At 65.8% G+C, this 18,225-nt stretch overlaps 4 protein-coding genes across 4 annotated transcripts; 2 read left to right on the top strand and 2 right to left on the bottom strand.

Moving 5' to 3' along the window:
* Window positions 1–282: 282 nt before the first annotated feature.
* Window positions 283–2,464, bottom strand: AURANDRAFT_67936 (hypothetical protein; the record flags this gene model as incomplete). The annotated part of the gene is made up of 3 exons (XM_009043524.1): window positions 283–286; window positions 1,704–1,916; window positions 2,100–2,464. The coding sequence occupies 3 exons, from the start codon at window positions 2,462–2,464 to the stop codon at window positions 283–285; spliced, it is 582 nt and encodes a 193-aa protein (XP_009041772.1).
* Window positions 2,465–5,334: 2,870 nt separating this feature from the next.
* Window positions 5,335–5,760, top strand: AURANDRAFT_6899 (hypothetical protein; the record flags this gene model as incomplete). The annotated part of the gene is made up of 2 exons (XM_009043548.1): window positions 5,335–5,514; window positions 5,557–5,760. Coding segments are annotated over 2 exons (384 nt in total), but the record flags the coding sequence as incomplete, so codon positions are not given.
* A 5,952-nt stretch (window positions 5,761–11,712) lies between these two features.
* AURANDRAFT_11195 (hypothetical protein) lies at window positions 11,713–13,347 on the top strand (the record flags this gene model as incomplete). Its single annotated transcript, XM_009043549.1, has 2 exons — window positions 11,713–12,108; window positions 12,796–13,347. Coding segments are annotated over 2 exons (948 nt in total), but the record flags the coding sequence as incomplete, so codon positions are not given.
* Window positions 13,348–15,454: 2,107 nt separating this feature from the next.
* AURANDRAFT_33917 (hypothetical protein) lies at window positions 15,455–16,006 on the bottom strand (the record flags this gene model as incomplete). The annotated part of the gene is made up of 1 exon (XM_009043523.1): window positions 15,455–16,006. The coding sequence occupies one exon, from the start codon at window positions 16,004–16,006 to the stop codon at window positions 15,455–15,457; it is 552 nt and encodes a 183-aa protein (XP_009041771.1).
* Between the last annotated feature and the right edge of the window lie 2,219 nt (window positions 16,007–18,225).

The raw sequence follows: 18,225 nt of genomic DNA, 5'->3' as shown, positions 1-18,225 counted from the left end.
AACTCGGGGACAGGAAGGTAGCCTAGTGGGGCTGCCCTGCTGTCCGAGGGTGAACTATCGAGGCTACGCAGTGGCGGTACACCGGCGTCTCTGTTATACTATTCCAGTTTCAAATTTTATAGACAACGAACTGAAGGAGTGTACAGCCAGCGGGGGCAGAAGCTAGGTAGTCTGACTACTAGCGAGATAGTAAACTCAGGGGCAGGGCGCAGCCTAGATGGGTTGCCCTGCTGTCCGAGGGTGAACGCACATCCCCACGGGACCTCAGCTGCCGTAGTATCTCTACCTAGGTACAATAGTATATGTTTAGTTTGTGTTTATTTATTTCATTACTTCAGCAGATCGATCGACGCGATGTCGGAGCCATCGACGCGACCGCGAACGCGCCCAGATTTGGGACGACAAGAGGCAGCCGCGCCGGCGCCGCCACCGGAGAAGGTCGGAAATGACGCGGTGACTTCGAGCGACGACTTCACCTGGAGCGTCGATCGTCGGCGCGCTGCCCAACGCGCGGTCCGCGGCGATCCTCGAGGCGCTCGGCGCCCCGTGGGACGTCCGAGACGATGGCCGCGACGACGCGCGCGTCCGACGACGACGGCCGCGACAACGAGTGCGCGGATGCGGCGTCGCCGGGCGGCTCCGCGGCGTCGCTCGCCGACGACGACCGCGACGCGCACTGCGGCCTGCCGCCCTAGCCGTCGACGAACGATGGGCACTGCCGGAGCGAGCCCGCGGCGGCGGCTACCTCTGCGACCGCGTCAAGGTGCCGAGCGCGCCGAGTTTGTGCGCCCTCTTCCTCACGGACGTGCCCCAGCTCCACGAAGCGCGCCACCCGGGCGCTTTCGTCGCAAAGGGCCGGACGGCGGCAAGGTCTTCGAGTTCGACCTCAACTTTTGCATGCCCTTCGGGCAACTTCGTCATCTGCGTGCGCGCGCGCGAACGGCGACGCGCGGCTGAAGTTGAGAAACTGGCTCGCGCCGCGCCGTCGGCGGCAACGCCAAGCTCGCCGGGGCCCTTGAAGCTCTCCACAACGCCGCCAAGCTCGTTCTTCGGGCCCGTCGGCGGCGGCCACAACGCCGCCAAACTCGCCAGGGCAGCTCCCCTACTTCTCCGGGCCCGACTATTTCGAGGTCGACGCGGACATCGCTGGCTCCGCGGCGGATCCTTTCCGTCGTCAAGAGCGCGACGTAGGAGCTCGTCCTCGACGTCGCCCTCGTCGTCGACCTCCGCTCTCCCCCCCGGGCAGATCCTCGACGCCGCGCGCCTCCACCGTGCCGACCCGGCCCTCGCCCTCGCTGGCGACTTCTGCCCCGAGGCGTAGCCTAGTAGTGTCCCCGTCTCCGGGTGGAGCCGTGGGTGTTCAACGGGAAAACCCCCTACCGTAGGAGCTCGTCCTCGACCTCGCCCCCGTCGTCGACCTCCGCTCTCCCTCCGGGCAGATCCTCGGCGCCGCGCGCCTCCACCGCCGACCCGGCCCTCGCCCTCGCTGGCGACTTCTGCCCCGAGGCGTAGCCTAGTAGTGTCCCCGGACCCTCGCGCGCGCGATGCCCGCAGCGACGGCGGCGTCGAGCGGCGCACCGAGGAAGTCGGACCAGGGCCGCCGCCTCCGGCAACGGCGGTGCGTTTTTTGTCGTAGACCAACTGGTGGCCGAAGGTCAGCGCCGCGCGCCTCGCAGTCGTCCGGGCACGCCGCGCACTCGCACTTCAAGGCCCGCAGGACCTTCATCCGGTCCTTGTAGCGCGCCACGAGGCGGCGCGCGTTCTTGACGGCCTCGACGTCGACGTAGTCGCAGCCCGCGAGCGCGCACATGGTCACGAACATATGCTGCGTCCAGCTCCGGACGTCGATCGCGCTGACGTCCGGGCCCGCCGCGAAGAGGTCCGCGAGCACGACCTGCTGGGCGCTCGGCGTCGAGCTTGAAGAGCACGCGCGGCGCGCCGTAGGCGAGGTTGTCGCTGTCCTCGCTCACGATCGCCGCCGGACCGCGCGAGCTGCGCGAGCTGCGAATCCGCCTCGTAGGGCGCCACGAGGAAGTCGACGCGGTCGCCCCAGCGCGCCGCGCTGGCGTCGACGAGCTGCTTCGCCATGACCGGCGTACCACTTGGCGTACCACTTGCGCGCCTCCTCCTGCGAGTCCTCGCGCGCCTTCTGGCTCGCCATCGCCTTGGCGTGCTCGCGCTTGCCGCGCCGGCTCGCCTCCTGGGCGGCCTTGGCCGGCAGCGCGCCGCCGTCGAAGACGAGCAGGGGCTTCACCTTGTAGTGGAGCAGTAAAGCCACGCGGCCCATGCAGAACTCGATGTGCTTGTCGCTCGCGCCGCCCGCGCCGAGCTCCGACGCGCAGGCGTGCACGCCGCGGTGCAGCCACGCGTAGCCGTCGATGGCGACAACCTCGTGCGTGTAGCGCGACACGTGCACCGTCTGCGTCGACCCGCGGAACATGGGGAGCAGGCCCGAGACGCCCATCGTTGAATCTGAGGGGGGGTATACACCGAAAAAAGTTATCAGAAAAAAAAACATTTTGCAGAGAAAATAGAAGCAATATTTTTGATTTTATTGGAAACCTAATATAGACATCGGTCTTTGTGGGTGCGCGGCGCCGGGTTTGGCGGGCGTTTAAACGCGTCGGCCTGGTTTGTGTGGCCCTCGAGCGGCTCGGCGACGGTGTTTTTGGTGTCGTATGGCGTTTGTGGGGTGCGCGCGCGGCGCCAACGGGCGTCGATTGCGAGCGCGGGCACACCTCGAACCGCAGCTCTTAATTCACCGATACAACTACAGTTCAAGAAGCTCTGAGCAAATCTTTTGGATAATTCACACTCGTCGCGCGGGCAGCGGCAGCCTTCCGCGCGGGTTGCGGCGACGCGGGGGCGCGGCAACCGAAGATCTGCGCCGCGGGGCGCGGCGCGCGAGCCTCCTTTCACCTCCCGTGACGCCGAGCGGGTCGGAAATCTCAGGTCCAGCATGGCTGGGTCATGCTATCGCATCATGTGCCGCTGCCTCGCGCTCCTGACGATCTCGGGTGGGGTCTCGGGGCTGCGGGACGCGCGGGACGCGCGGGACGAGCGGCGGGTGGGCGTCTTCGAGACGTCGTCCTTCGAGCGGCCCGCCGAGCGCGCCGCGGACGGCGGCGCGCCGAAAAAGAGGCGGCTCCAGACCTCGCACAGCTTCGCGGACAAGAGCGAGCTCGAGACGGCGGTGGACGCGTGGCTCGCGGACGCGGACGCGGCGACGCTGACGTACGGGCCCATCTCGAGGTGGGACGTCTCCGCCGTGACGGACATGTCGGAGCTGTTTTGTGGTGATTCGGACTGCGCGCATTACAACGCGAACGCGCAGTCCGTCAACGACGACATCAGCGGCTGGGACACGTCGGCCGTGACGACTATGGGCTGCACGCCGGACTGGTACGAGAGCGACGGGGCCGACTCCTTCACGAAGCACAAAATTGCGACCTCAATGGACAGCTATGGCATCCGGGCGCGTCTGACGGACGTCGATGGCGACGGGGATCACGACGTTTGTCCGGACTCCGCTGCGTGCCGCACGACCGGTGACGGCGCGCTGGACGTCCAGGCGTTGATTTCGTGTCTCGTTTTGGTCGCTTGCTACGGGATGTCGATGAGGTCACGCCGCCGGAACCGAACGAACACGCGCAGCCCGTCAGTCGGACATCGCAGCTGGATCATCGGGATGTCTTTTGCCGCTATGCTGCGTTCTGCCGAAGCTTGGTGCGCGTGTTGTAACTGCTGCAATGGTGACAATCACCCTTTGTGTCCCCTTCAAACGCGCACCGGCGTCACCAACTGGCACGGAGGTGTCGTCGATAGTGACTGGTGCTGGAGCGGATGCAGAGAGCCGACCAGGTATGGAGGGGTTTTCGCCGAGCCGTACAATTGTCCTCCAACCCTCGAATACATGGACTGCGAGTGTAATGGTGGAAGCTGGGATGAATGCAAGCATCTCAATTACATACCTGGCATGGCGCCGACGCAGCCGACTCCGACTCCAACGCGAAATCCCACCACGCCGAAGCCGACGGCCTTCTCTCTCTCCTCGGCGCCCTCCCCGAGTCCATCTGAAGACCCCACGCCGAGTCCCACGCCGAAACCCACCAAGACTGAATTCAGGTGAATTTCAGGACCGCGGTCGACGCGTGGCTCGCAGACGCGGATGCCGCGACGCTGACGTACGGGCACATCTCGACGTGGGACACGTCGGCCGTGACGGACATGTCGGAGCTGTTCAGATTTACAGACTTCAACGCCGACATCAGCGGCTGGAACACGGCATCCGTCACGGATATGAGCTGGATGTTCTCCAGCGCTAATGCCTTTAACGAGGACATCGGCGCCTGGAACACGGCGTCCGTCAAGGACATGAACGGGATGTTCGCCAATGCTGACGTCTTCAACCAGGACATCGGCGCCTGGGACACGTCGTCCGTGACGGACATGAGCTGGATGTTTGAAGCGGCTTACGCCTTCGACCAGGACATCGGCGCCTGGAACACTGCGTCCGTCGCGGACATGAGCGGGGTGTTCTACGATGCTTCCGCCTTCGACCAGGACCTCGACTGGTGCATTTCGAGCTCCGCCGCCGCTTCAGACTTCGCGACCTCGTCCGGCTGCGCCGTCGCCGATTGCGGCGTCAGCTTCTCGTCAAACTGCGAGACGCCGCAGCCGTCCTACATGCCGAGCGCGTCGCCGCCGACCTACCCGCCGACGGCGTCGCCCTCGGCGCTCTTGCCTCCAACGCCAAATCCCACCACACCGAAGCCGACGCCCGCCCCTTCGTCCCCGCCCACGGCCTCGTTTCTAGCGATCACGAGCATCGGCACCGCGTCGACGTGCGTCCACGGCATCGAGTGCGAGCTCCTCTGGGCGTACCGCAGCCCCGGCTGCGCGACCGTCAAAGTCACGCTGACCGACCCGGACGGGAACGAGGTCGGCTCGCAGACCATAGCCAACGACGGGCAGCAGATGCAGGTCGTCGCCGGCGACGCGGGTTCGAACGAGTTCACGCTCACCCTGAAGTGCACGGACGACGTGTCTCTCGTGGATTCGATCGATTTTCAGGTGTCGTTTACTCCCGCGCCGACGGCCACGCCGACCCCCAAACCGACTCCCGCCCCAACCACCGCGATTCCTTCTGCGACGCCGACGACGAGCGGGCCGACGACCTCCGCGCCGAGCGGCGCTCCGAGTGGCGCTCCGACCGCCGCTCCTTCGACCGCTCCGACGGCCTCGCCGTCGAGCTTGCCCAGCGCCGCGCCGACGCGGCCGCGGTGCCTACCCGGCAAATATAGCGACGACGGCTACGTGCCGCTCGATGGCGCGTGCAAGCCCTGCGCTGTGGGCAAATTCGCCAACGAGACCACGGCCACGTCGTGCGAATTGTGCCCCTACAATACCTATTCCAACGCGCCCGCCGCAGAGGTCTGCACGGATTGCCCGGCCGGCAAGATCTCTGGACTCGGGCAGCGATTTTGCTCGAACTGCCTCCCCGGCGAACGCGAGGTCGTCGTCGGCGACGGTAACATCACCTGCGCGCCCTGCGAGAACGGCACGTTCAGTCCACTGGGGTTGTTTTGCGAGGTCTGTCAGCCTGGCTATTTCACGGCCGATTCGATCGAATGCCGCCCCTGCCCCGCGGGCGAATTCTCGGACAAGCCCTTCAGCACGGCCTGCGAGGCGTGCGCGCCGGGCCGTCGACAGCCCGCGGCCGGGCAAAAGCAGTGTGAGCGCTGCCCGGCGTCGACGTATCAGCCGCAGAGCGACCAGCTTGGCTGCGACCGCTGCTCATCCTTCCAGCTCGGGCGCACGTCCCGTCAGGGCTCGACGACCTGCGACTTCTGCGAAGAGGGCCTCTACCTCGCGGACGACGACACCGCGGTCGACGGCTCGAGGTGCGTGTCGTGCCCCGACCACGCGACCTGCGCCGAGGGAACCACCATCGAGACGATCGCGGTGCACGACGGCTGCTGGCGGACGACGCCCGGCTCGTCGAAGGTCAGGGAGTGCTTCCGCGAGGACGCCTGCGTCGGCGGAGCGGGAAACGCTTCGCGATGCGCGGACGGCTACTACAAGACGCTGTGCGCGGCCTGCGAGCGCGATTTTTATCGCGACATGTCCACCGGCCAGTGTCACGCCTGCGACGCCGCGGCAGCAAGGAGGTTCCGCCACTTTTTCGGATTTCACGTGTTGCTCCTCGTCCTCTTCGTCACGTCGCCGTTCCTGGTGATGCACGCGGTACGCAAGGCAGTCCGCAGAGCCGCCTCGAGGCAGCTGCCAGCGGCTTCGTCGCCGAAGAGCCCGAGCAAAGTCAGCAAGATCGCTCCGCTCTACACGGACCTGGACGACGTCGCCGCGGCCGAGCCCGATCCCGAGCCCGAGCCGGCGCCGGGCGAGTACGATAGCGACGACCACACGACGATGACCCTGCCCCCCGACGGCGCTGTCACCGACGCCTTCGAGCACGAGGCGCCCGGCGGGGGCGCGTTCTGCGAGCACGCGACGATGACCGCGCCCCCCGACGGCGCCGTCGCCGGCGCCTTCGAGCACGAGGCGCCCGGCGAGTACGATAGCGACGATCACACGACGATGACCCTGCCCCCCGACGGCGCTGTCACCGACGCCTTCGAGCACGAGGCGCCCGGCGGGGGCGCGTTCTGCGAGCACGCGACGATGACCGCGCCCCCCGACGGCGCCGTCGCCGGCGCCTTCGAGCACGAGGCGCCCGGCGAGTACGATAGCGACGATCACACGACGATGACCCTGCCCCCCGACGGCGCCGTCACCGGCGCCTTCGAGCACGAGGCGCCCGGCGGGGGCGCGTTCCACGAGCACGCGACGATGACCGCGCCCCCCGACGGCGCCGTCGCCGGCGCCTTCGAGCACGAGGCGCCCGGCGAGTACGATAGCGACGATCACACGACGATGACCCTGCCCCCCGACGGCACCGTCACCGGCGCCTTCGAGCACGAGGCCCCCGGCGGGGGCGCGTTCTACGACAACGACGGCGGCGGCGCGGCGGCCGAGGCGCCCCTTCCGGGGACCGAGCCCGCGACGAGGCCTCGGGATGTCCACGCGCCCGAGCCTCGAACCGAACCTACGTTGGCGGAGCTGAATCGCCGCGTGGGCCCCTACGACTCGGAAGAGGAGCCGCCGCCCGAGAGACCGCCGAAGACGCCGCGCGCGAGGCCCGCCGTCGCCTGCGTGCGATCCGTCCCGGAGAGCGTCGGCGACGAGGCCATCGTCGAGGCCGCGTCCGTCGCGACGGGGTCGACCTTCCAGCGGATCCGCCGCACGAAGCGCGACGCCTTCGTCTATCTCGTCGTCGCGGGCGACGACCTCGCGGACGCGTTCCGCATCGGCGACGCGACGTACGCGGTCACCTGGAGCCTCGAGGGCGAGGCGAGCTCCGCGGCGGACCGCGCGGACCGCATCCTGGAGCCGGTGCGAGAGAGTCTCGAGGCGTCCATCGCCGACGCGCTCGAGAAGTCGTGGGGCATGGACCGCTTTTTCGAGCGGTTCGTCGCCGCCCTCGAGCTCAAGCTCCCCGACGTGCCGGACTTGGCCGATCTGCGGCTGGTCTTCGAGATTCTCGACGGCATGCCGACGCTCGCGTCTCTGAGGCTCGATCTCGTCCTCGACGCCGTTCGTTCCGCGTTCCCGAGCCTCGAGCCGCCCCAGCTCGACGGGCTCCTCGAGGTCCTCCGCGAGGTCCTGCCGAATCTCCCGGAGATCGTCGACCTCGACGCGCTCCTCGCCGCCGTCCGCGCGGCTTTCCCGTCTCTGAAGCCGCCGCGCTTGCTGGACCTGCTCACCATCCTCGACGTCAAATACCCCTCGTTTGAGCGCTTCGACTCCGACGCCATCGTCTCCGCCATCGAGGAGGCGATCATGGCCAAAGTCAAGATCCTCGTCGTTTTCCTCCAGACGATGTCGTACCTCCCGGACATCTACTATCACGTGTACTGGCCCGATCAGCTGACGCGAGTCCTCAGCCTGTTCAATCCGCTGAATCTCGACCTCTTCTCGTTGATCCACCTGGAATGTATGGTCAAGAAGCTTTCGTTTTACGACAGGCTGCTGGCCGTGACGATCGGACCGGTTCTCGCGTCGGCGGCTCTCGGAACCGTCGCCGTGGTTTCGAAGGCCAGGTGCATAGACCTCTTCCTCAAACTTTGTTTCTTCGTCTTCAGCTCCACCTCGACGTCGATATTCCAAGCGTTCGCCTGCGACGATTCGTTCGACGACGGGCGCAGCTTGCTCGCGTGCGACTACTCCATATCCTGCTGCGAGACGTCCAAATTTAGGGCCTTCAGTGCCTACGCGATCATGTGCGTCTTCGTCTACCCCATCGGCATCGTGGCTCTGTTCACGACTCTGGTGGTCGCGCGCCGCCGCGCGATCGACCCCCCGCTCGGCGACGACGGCGCGCGGCGCGTCCGCCTCGAAGAGACAGAGACCGTCGAGCGGTGCGGCCGCGCGTCCCTCGCGGAGCAGAGCAAGAACGCGCAGCGCCGCGCGGGCGACGACTCCACGCTGAAGAGCATCGGCTTCCTCTGGATGCACTACCTGCCGATGTTCTGGTGGTTCGAAATAACGGAGAGCGTCCGCCGCCTCCTCGTCACGGCCGTCGCGGTGACCGTCCAGCCCGGCTCCTCGACGCAGCTCGCCTACGGCCTCTTGACCGCATTTCTATCGCTCGCGCTCTATTCGATCGCTCGGCCCTTTTCGAACCACCTCGACAACGCTCTCGCGATCGTCGCTTCCATGGTGCTCGTGCTCGCCACGTTTTCCGGCCTCTTGATCTCGGCCGAGGTGACCAAGGACGAGAGCTGGTCCGTGGTCGGAGTCGGCGCGGTCCTCGCGGGCCTCACGGTCGCGGTTGTCGTACTGAGCGTCGTCCTGGTGCTCCTTCAGGCCAAGGCTTTACTCCAGAAGCTCGTCGCCACGAAGGAGCGCTACTGCGCGCCGGCCTCCAAACGCGAGCACGACGGGGCGCGCCGCAGGCCGCCGCGGGCCGTCTTTGGTTTCAAGAGGATCTGGTTGCTCTGTAGCATCTCCTTCTTCACGATTTCGGACGGGGCGCAGAACGAGCGCGGCGCGCGGGACGAGATGCCGGGCGCCGTCTCGACGATACCGTCCTTCGACGGGCGCGCCGCGGACGGCGGCGCGCCGAAGAAGAGGCGGCTCCAGACCTCGCACAGCTTCGTGGACAAGAGCGAGCTCGAGACCGCGGTCGACGCGTGGCTCGCGGACGCGGACGCGGCGACGCTGACGTACGGCCACATCTCGACGTGGGACGTCTCCGCCGTGACGGACATGTCGGAGCTGTTTTGTGGTTTTTCGGACTGCGCGCATTACAACGCGAACGCGCAGTCCGTCAACGACGACATCAGCGGCTGGGACACGTCGGCCGTGACGACTATGGGCTGCACGCCGGACTGGTACGAGAGCGACGGGGCCGACTCCTTCACGAAGCACAAAATTGCGACCTCAATGGACAGCTATGGCATCCGGGCGCGTCTGACGGACGTCGATGGCGACGGGGATCACGACGTTTGTCCGGACTCCGCTGCGTGCCGCACGACCGGTGACGGCGCGCTGGACGTCCAGGCGTTGATTTCGTGTCTCGTTTTGGTCGCTTGCTGCGGGATGTCGATGAGGTCACGCCGCCGGAACCGAACGAACACGCGCAGCCGGTCAGTCGGATATCGCAGCTGGATCATCGGGATGTCTTTTGCCGCTATGCTGCGTTCTGCCGAAGCTTGGTGCGCGTGTTGTAACTGCTGCAATGGTGACAATCACCCTTCGTGTCCCCTTCAAACGCGCACCGGCGTCACCAACTGGCACGGAGGTGTCGTCGATAGTGACTGGTGCTGGAGCGGATGTAGAGAGCCGACCAAGTATGGAGGGGTTTTCGCCGAGCCGTACAATTGTCCTCCAACCCTCGAATACATGGACTGCGAGTGTAATGGTGGAAGCTGGGATGAATGCAAGCATCTCAATTACATACCTGGCATGGAGCCGACGACTCTGCCGACGGCCTCATCCGGCCCAACTCTCACACCGACAGCGACCCCGCATCCGAGCTTTGCCCCTTCGTCGGCGCCGACCACGGCGCCGTCCGCGAGTCCCGCGCCAACCACGAGCCCCGCGCCTACAACAACCGCCGCCCCGACGCCGCGACCCACCGTGCGCTGCGCGAGCGTCGCCTTCACCGAGCGCGTCATCACGAACTCGGCGGACGGTGCCAACTCCGTCTTCGCCATCGACGTCGACGGCGACAGCGACGTCGACGCGCTGTCGGCGTCCTACAACGACGACACGTTCGCATGGTACGAGAACGACGGGTCCCAGTCCTATGCCGAGCGCGTCGTCACGAACTCGGCAGACCAGGCTTATCATATCTACGCGATCGACATCGACGGCGACGGCGCCGTCGACATCGTGTCAGCATCTAGCAATGACGACACGGTCGCCTGGTTCGAGAACGACGCGGCCCAGTCCTTCACCGAATACATCATCACCATGGCAGCGGATGGTGTCAACTCAGTCTTCGCGATCGACGTCGATGGCAACGGCGACGTGGACGTGCTCTCAGCTTCCCACAGAGATGACACCGTCGCCTGGTACGAGAATGACGGGGCCCAATCCTTCACCGGGCACGTCATTGCTAGCTCGGAGGGGACTAACGTCCCTGCGATCGACGTTGATGGCGACAGTGACGTGGATACCCTGTCGGTGGAAAGCGACAACACCGACACGATCGCGTGGTACGAGAACGACGGGTCCCAGTCCTTCACCAGGCGCGTCATCAGCAACTCGGCCAACGGCGCCCGCTGGGTCCACCCGATCGACGTCGACGGCGACGGCGACGTGGACGTGCTCGCCGCGCATCGGGACGAGGACATCGTCGCCTGGCACGAGAACGACGGATCCCAATCCTTCACGGAGCGCGTCATCAGCAACGGCGCGAACTTCGTCCTCGCCGTCTTCGCGATCGACGTCGACGGCGACGGCGACGTGGACGCGCTGTCGGCGTCCCGCGACGACGACACGGTCGCGTGGTACGAGAACGACGGGTCCCAGTCCTTCACGGAGCGCGTCATCACGAACTCCGCGAACGGCGCCGCCGGCGTCTACGCGATCGATCTCGACGCTGACGGCGACGTCGACGTGCTCTCGGCGTCCCGCGACGACGACACCGTCGCCTGGTACGAGAACGACTGCGGGACGCACGCGCCGACGGCCTCCTCCGACCCAACCCTCACACCGACCGCGACCCCGCAGCCGACGCCCAACCCCTCGCCCCGGCCCACGGTCCTCTGCACCAGCGTCGCCTTCTCCGAGCGCGTCATCACGAACTCGGCGGACGCGGCCTGGTCCGTCTACGCCATCGACGTCGACGGCGACGGCGACGTCGACGCGCTGTCGGCATCTCGCAGGGACGACAAAGTCGCGTGGTACGAGAACGACGGCTCAGAGTCCTTCACCGAGAGCGGCATCACCAACTCAGCCGACACTGCCAAATCCGCCTACGCGATTGACCTCGACGGCGACGGCGACATGGATGTGCTTTCCGCGTCCATGAACGACGACACGAGCGGAGGCACGGTCGCGTGGTACGAGAACGATGGGACCCAGTCGTTCGTAGAGCACGTCATCACGAACTCGGCGGACCGCGCTACCTACGTCTTCGCGATCGACGTGGACGGCGACGGCGATGTCGATGCGCTATCGGCGTCCTACGACGACGACACGATCGCGTGGTACGAGAACGACGGGTCTCAATCCTTCATGGAGCGAGTAATCAGTAACAGCGCAGAATGGGCCGTCTTCGTCTTCGCGATCGACTTGGATGGCGACGGGGACGTCGACGCGCTCTCAGCGTCCCACGGCGACGACACGGTCGCGTGGTACGAGAACAACGGTTTCGAGTTCTTCACGAGGCGCGTGATCACAAACTCGGCGGAGGCCGCAAATTTCGCCTACCCCATAGACGTTGACGGCGACGGCGACGTCGACGTTTTTTCGGCGTCGCGCAACGACGACACGGTCGCCTGGCACAAGAATGACGGCTCCCAGTCCTTCACTGAACACGTCATCAGTGATAGCGAGGAATATGCCCGTTCCGTCTTCGCGATCGACGTCGACGGCGACGGCGACGTCGATGCGCTGTCGGCGTCGAAGTCCGCGGTCGCGTGGTACGAGCACGACGGGTCCGGGTCCTTCACGGAGCGCGCCATCACGACGCTTGCAGGCAGCGCCGTTTTCGTCTTCGCGATCGACGTCGACGGCGACGGCGACGTCGACGCGCTGTCGGCGTCGGGTAGCGACGACACCGTCGCCTGGCACGAGAACGACTGCGGTACGCAAGCGCCCACGTTGTCGCCCACGCTGTCGCGCGCGCCGACGACGAGCCTCGCGCCTACAACAACCGCCGCCCCGACGCCGCGGCCCACCGTGCGCTGCGCGAGCGTCGCCTTCACCGAGCGCGTGATCACGAACTCGGCGGACGGTGCCAACTTCGTCTACGCGATCGACGTCGGCGGCGACGGCGACGTGGACCCAATGTCGGCGTCTCTGTCCGACGACACGATCGCGTGGTACGAGAACGACGGCTCGCAGTCTTTCACGGACCGTGTCATCACCAACTCGGCGAATGGCGCCAACTCCGTCTTTGCCTTCGACGTCGACGGCGACGGCGGCGTGGACGTGCTCTCGGCGTCAAGGGACGACGACACTGTCGCGTGGTACGAAAACGACGAAGCTCAATCCTTTACGGAGCGCACAATCACGAACTCGGCGGACCTGGTCCTATGTGTCTTTGCAATTGACGTCGACGACGACGGCGACGTCGACGTCCTGTCAGCATCCCACAGCGATGACACGATCGCATGGTACGAGAACGACGGGGCCCAGTCCTTCACGGAGCGCATCATCACGACGCTCGCGAATGGCGCCCACGCGGTCTTCCCGATCGATGTCGACGGTGACGGCGACGTGGACGCGCTGTCGGCGTCCTCCGTGAGCGACACGGTCGCGTGGCACGAGAACGACGGATCCCAATCCTTCACGGAGCGCGTCATCAGCAACGCGGCAGACTACGTCCTCGCCGTCTTCGCGCTCGACGTCGACGGCGATGGCGACGTCGACGCGCTGTCGGCGTCCAAAGACGACGACACGGTCGCGTGGTACGAGAACGACGGCTCGCAGTCCTTCGCCGAGCGCATCATCACGAACTCAGCAAACAGCGCCGTCTCCGTCTTCGCGATCGATCTCGACCAGGACGGCGACGCCGACGTCCTCTCGGCGTCCCTCGACGAAGACACGGTCGCCTGGTACGAGAACGACTGCGCCACCCACGCGCCTTCGTTCCCCCCGACGGCCTCCTCCGACCCAACCATCACACCGACCGCATCCCCGCAGCCGACGCCCAACCCGTCGTCTGCGGAGCCGACGACTTTCTCCGCTAGCCCAAGTCTCGCGCCGACACTGACGGTATCGCCGTCTATGGAGCAGTTGCCAATCAACGCGGGTTGCCGAAAAATTCCGCGGGTCTCCGCATCCATGAGCACAACCGGGTGGGGCTGTGGAGCGGAGCTTTGCATCGACAACAGCTATTCGGGACACGAAAGCTGCTATGGTGGCGGGTGCCATTCGAACAAAGGTACTGACGCGTGGCTTCAGATCGACTTTGGGGCGTCGTACGGCGCTGATGAAGTTTACGTATTCAATCGCGCAAACTGCTGCTGGGGTCGTCTCGACTTCTTCGAGATCTGGGTTGGCGAGACTTCGGCGTCTTTGCCGCGCTCTGGCGCCCGCGATGTGCTCTCGACCTCGGCCACACTTTGCGCCAACGCGACTGCGCCGAACCAACGTCGGGTCAGCCCCTTGCTTCTACACTGTGGTGCTCATGGCCGATATTTGACTCTTGTGCTCCCGGGCAAAGATCGAGAGCTCAATCTCAACGAAGTCGCTGCCTGTACGTACGAGCCCACGCCACAGCCGACCCCGGTGCCATCGTCGACGCCCTCGATGCCGTGCGGCGAGAAGCGCTTTCACTACTACGATACTTTCCTATCTTTCGACAATGCACGTTCGGCATGTCAAAGCGACGGCTATGAGCTTGCTACTGCCAACAGCGCGGAGGAGAATGCGGCTATCAACGCGGTGTTGCCAAACCCGGCTAATATATACACGCACATTGGAGGAACTGCTGATCGGACCGACGGGAGTCATACATGGGTCGACGGCTCTTCGACGAGCTACGAAAATTGGGGCTCCGGTGAGCCGAACAATACCCCAATTAGCTGTGTGGACCTGTGGCGGAACTATGGCTACTGGGTGGATGGGAGCTGCGGGCGTGGAAGACCCATCGTTTGCATGGAGATTTCATCCTGCGCCCCGGACCTTCGTCCGTCCTCGAGCCCCAGCGCGACCCCCAGCGCGTCCCCCACGCTCGCCCCGACGGCCTCCTTCCTGCGCATCACGAGCATCGGCTCCGGCTCGACCTGCGTCTCCGGCGTCGAGTGCGAGGTCCTCTGGGTCTACCGCGGCGACCCCGGCGCCTGCGCGACCGTGGACGTCGAGGTCTCGGCCGCGGACGGGACCGTCGTCCGAGCGGAGACGACGGAGAACGACGGCCAGCAGATGAAGGTCGTCTCTGGCGACGCGGAGGTCAACGAGTACACGCTGACGCTGACGTGCTCGGACGACGCGAGGCTGGCGGACTCGATCGAGTTCGAGGTGTCTTTCACGCCCGCGCCGACGCCCCAGCCGACGCCCGAGCCGACGCCTGTTCCATCGACCCCGCCGTCTCCTTGTCCGACGCCCAGGCCGAGCAACATGCCGACGAGCTCGGTACCGTCCGCCGCCCCCTCTGCCGGTCCATCACCCATGCCGAGCCTCTCGTGCGCGGCCGGCGCCTCTGTCTACCGCGTTCGCCTCAGCGGGAGCCGCGCGACGCTGGTGATCGAGTCGCTGGACGACGGGGCGGTGGTTGCTACCACAACGCTTGAGGACGAGGAGGTCTCCGCGACACAATTTGTGTGCCTGCCCGACAGCTGCTACGAGGTTCGCCTCGAAGGGGGGGACGACGCGGATGCGGACGCCAACGCCGTGTTTGTGGACGAGGGCTTGCACCACTTCACGTGCCCGAATGTCGGCTGCGCGGAACACGTCTGCGTGGAAGGAGGCAACATGTACGATAGACCGACGGCAACCCCGTCTACGCCGAGCCCGACGGCATCGCCGTCAAACTATCCGAGCCCAGCTCCAGCGCCGGGACCAACGTCTTTGCCGAGCGAGAGGCCCACCATGAGCCCTACCGCAACGCCATCGAGCCTGCCGACGCCAGCACCAGCTCCAAGCCCGACCAGCGCGCCATCGAGTCTGCCCACGCCCATCCCTCGCCTGCTTCCGACCTCGCAGCAGACGGCAACTCCTACCACAGTCCCCAAGACGTCAACCCCAATGTTCCTTCCGACGAAGCGCCCGTCGACCTACGAACCCACGACGGCTTCGCCGAGCACGACCAGCCCGACATACGAGCCGACGGCGTCGCTGTACCTTCCGACGAAGCGCCCGTCGACCTACGAACCCACGACGGCTCCGCCGAGCGCGACCAGCCCGACATACGAGCCGACGGCGTCGCTGTACCTTCCGACGAAGCGCCCGTCGACCTACGAACCCACGACGGCTCCGCCGAGCGCGACCAGCCCGACATACGAGCCGACGGCGTCGCTGTACCTTCCGACGAAGCGCCCGTCGACCTACGAACCCACGACGGCTTCGCCGAGCACGAGCAGCCCGACATACGAGCCGACGACCCCAATGTACCTTCCGACGAAGCGCCCGTCGACCTACGAACCCACGACGGCTTCGCCGAGCGCGACCAGCCCGACATACGAGCCGACGGCGTCGCTGTACCTTCCGACGAAGCGCCCGTCGACTTACGAACCCACGACGGCTCCGCCGAGCGCGACCAGCCCGACATACGAGCCGACGGCGTCGCTGTACCTTCCGACGAAACGCCCGTCGACTTACGAACCCACGACGGCTCCGCCGAGCGCGACCAGCCCGACATACGAGCCGACGGCGTCGCTGTACCTTCCGACGAAGCGCCCGTCGACCTACGAACCCACGCAGTCCGCATACCCAACCTCGGTGCTTTCGTTCAGCACGTCCGGTCGAGAACGAGAACGCCATTTCATGGAAACATCATCAATTTGGCTGATATTAGGGAGTCTGATGCTCGCATGCCCGTGTATCTACCGCGTGGTTCGCCCTCGGAAACGCCGGCGACCGCCGACACCCACGCTGACAGCGAAAACAAGTCCCGTCGGTCGATTCCTAACGCCGCGAGGCAGCGTCCGCGAAGAGATCGGCGCCCTCGAGATGACAAAGACCTCGCCACGAGATGGCGGACGCCCACGGTCGTCCTCGAAGGTCATTCCCCACTTGTCGGAGGCGACACTACCGGCACCGCCGCTACCGCCGGGTCGTCGCGTCACGGAGCTCGACAGTTTTCGAATCTGCTCATCGCCGCTCGTCGCGAGCCATCTGGCCACGTCCCCACCGCCACTCGCACCAGTGCCGACGAACACCGACGACGAGCCAGTATCGCCGCCACCCGTGCCTCCGACGTACTCCGCTGCATCATCCGCGCGGCGCCAGTCTCGGACACCACGAACCCCCGAGGAAGAATCCCCCAAGTCAAAGATCCACAACCTATTCCGCGATCTCAAAGACGATGTCGCAGACGCAATCGATCTCGTGTCAGGGCGCGGCGCCGCTGAGGGAAGCTGGTCGGGAGATGACCCGTCACGTTCCGAGGATGAGACCTCAGAGTCTACAAAATTGCCGCCACTGCACACGGTCGTAGAAGTCGACAGCACCGCCCCCTCCCAAACGTCCGTGAAACTGCCGCTCATTGGACCATTGCGTGGCCTCTTCCGGAATTCCGATGCGAACGACGGCGACGACAGCAGTCAGAAGGATAGCTCCGCGGGCACGAAACTGCCGCCGATACGGCAATTCAAAAGGGTGTTCCAAAGGATCGAAGACCAGAGCGACGACGACGATGAGACGGCGCCGGAGGTGGACACGTCGCGATCGGAGCAGTCCTTTCTGGACACGCCGGGGAGACTGCCGACGGACTCGCGCTTCGCGGCCATGGACGACAATGACGAATCGCGCAGGTTCGTCACGAACCCGCTCCATGATCGACGCCGCAGCGTCGTCACCTCCATTCTGCAGCCATCCGTGATCGGCTCCAACGTCGATCGAAAACGGCGCAGTCTCATCCGACTAAACGAGCGAGCGGAGCAGGCCTTCGGCTTGACGCCCCGGGGGCGAGGAGAAAGCGACACGGAGCCACTCCTGGACCTTCTCGCGGGCCAGGACGACCTCTCACCCATGAACCGCACGCCGCGGCGTCAGAGTGTTCTGAACAGGTCCAAGACCGGGGAAGTCGACAACGGCGATGTCGATAGCAAGCCGCTCCTCGGCATCGAAGGCGACGAATGCAACGACCCCCTCGCCGCGTGGGGTGGAACGCGTCCGCGGAAGCGTAGCGGGTCCGACCCGACCGTGGACGTCAAAGAGCTGATGAGGATGGTCCAAGCTGGCGAGACGCTCGCGTCCCCCAAGCCACCCGCGCCGCCAAACCCGGCTCGGCCTTTGGCGTTGCGCGTCGTCTGTTGGGTCCATGGAACTCTCCCGGAAAAAGTCCGCGTGAACCAGAATCCGTCGCCCAGCGTGACCATGAACCCGGGCGGGACCGAGGCGCAGCGCTTCACCTTCGACGCGGTCTTCGAGGGCGACGAGGAGGGACTTCGGACGACATTTTGCAAGCAGCTCGTCGATGCCGGCCGAGGCCTCTTCATCAGCGCTGGCGCCCCCCCCCCGGTTGACACGGTGGCGTGGTTCGCGTCCCAGTGCCCCGCGCCCGTGACGGCGTCGGTGCTCGAGATCCGGCACGAGGCCACCTGGGACGCGGGTGCGGACCCGCCCGCGCCGGTCGCGGGAGCCGACGCCTGCGTCGCCGTCGACCCGGCGTCTCCCGCGGTCACCGCCCCCCGCGCCGGCTCGCACTCGATCGTCTTTCTCTCGTCCAACGGATCGCCGTCTCTGGCCATTGTGGCACTGTCGACGGACGTGAACGACGTCAAAACGAAGCTGGGCCTCGCCGCGCTTGACAACGTCTCCGTCGCG

The sequence above is a fragment of the Aureococcus anophagefferens genome (genome assembly GCF_000186865.1).
Source record: "Aureococcus anophagefferens unplaced genomic scaffold AURANscaffold_57, whole genome shotgun sequence".
NCBI lineage: Eukaryota > Pelagophyceae > Pelagomonadales > Pelagomonadaceae > Aureococcus > Aureococcus anophagefferens.
Note: the sequence above shows the minus strand (reverse complement) of the source record. Positions and strands in the feature narration are given on the sequence as shown.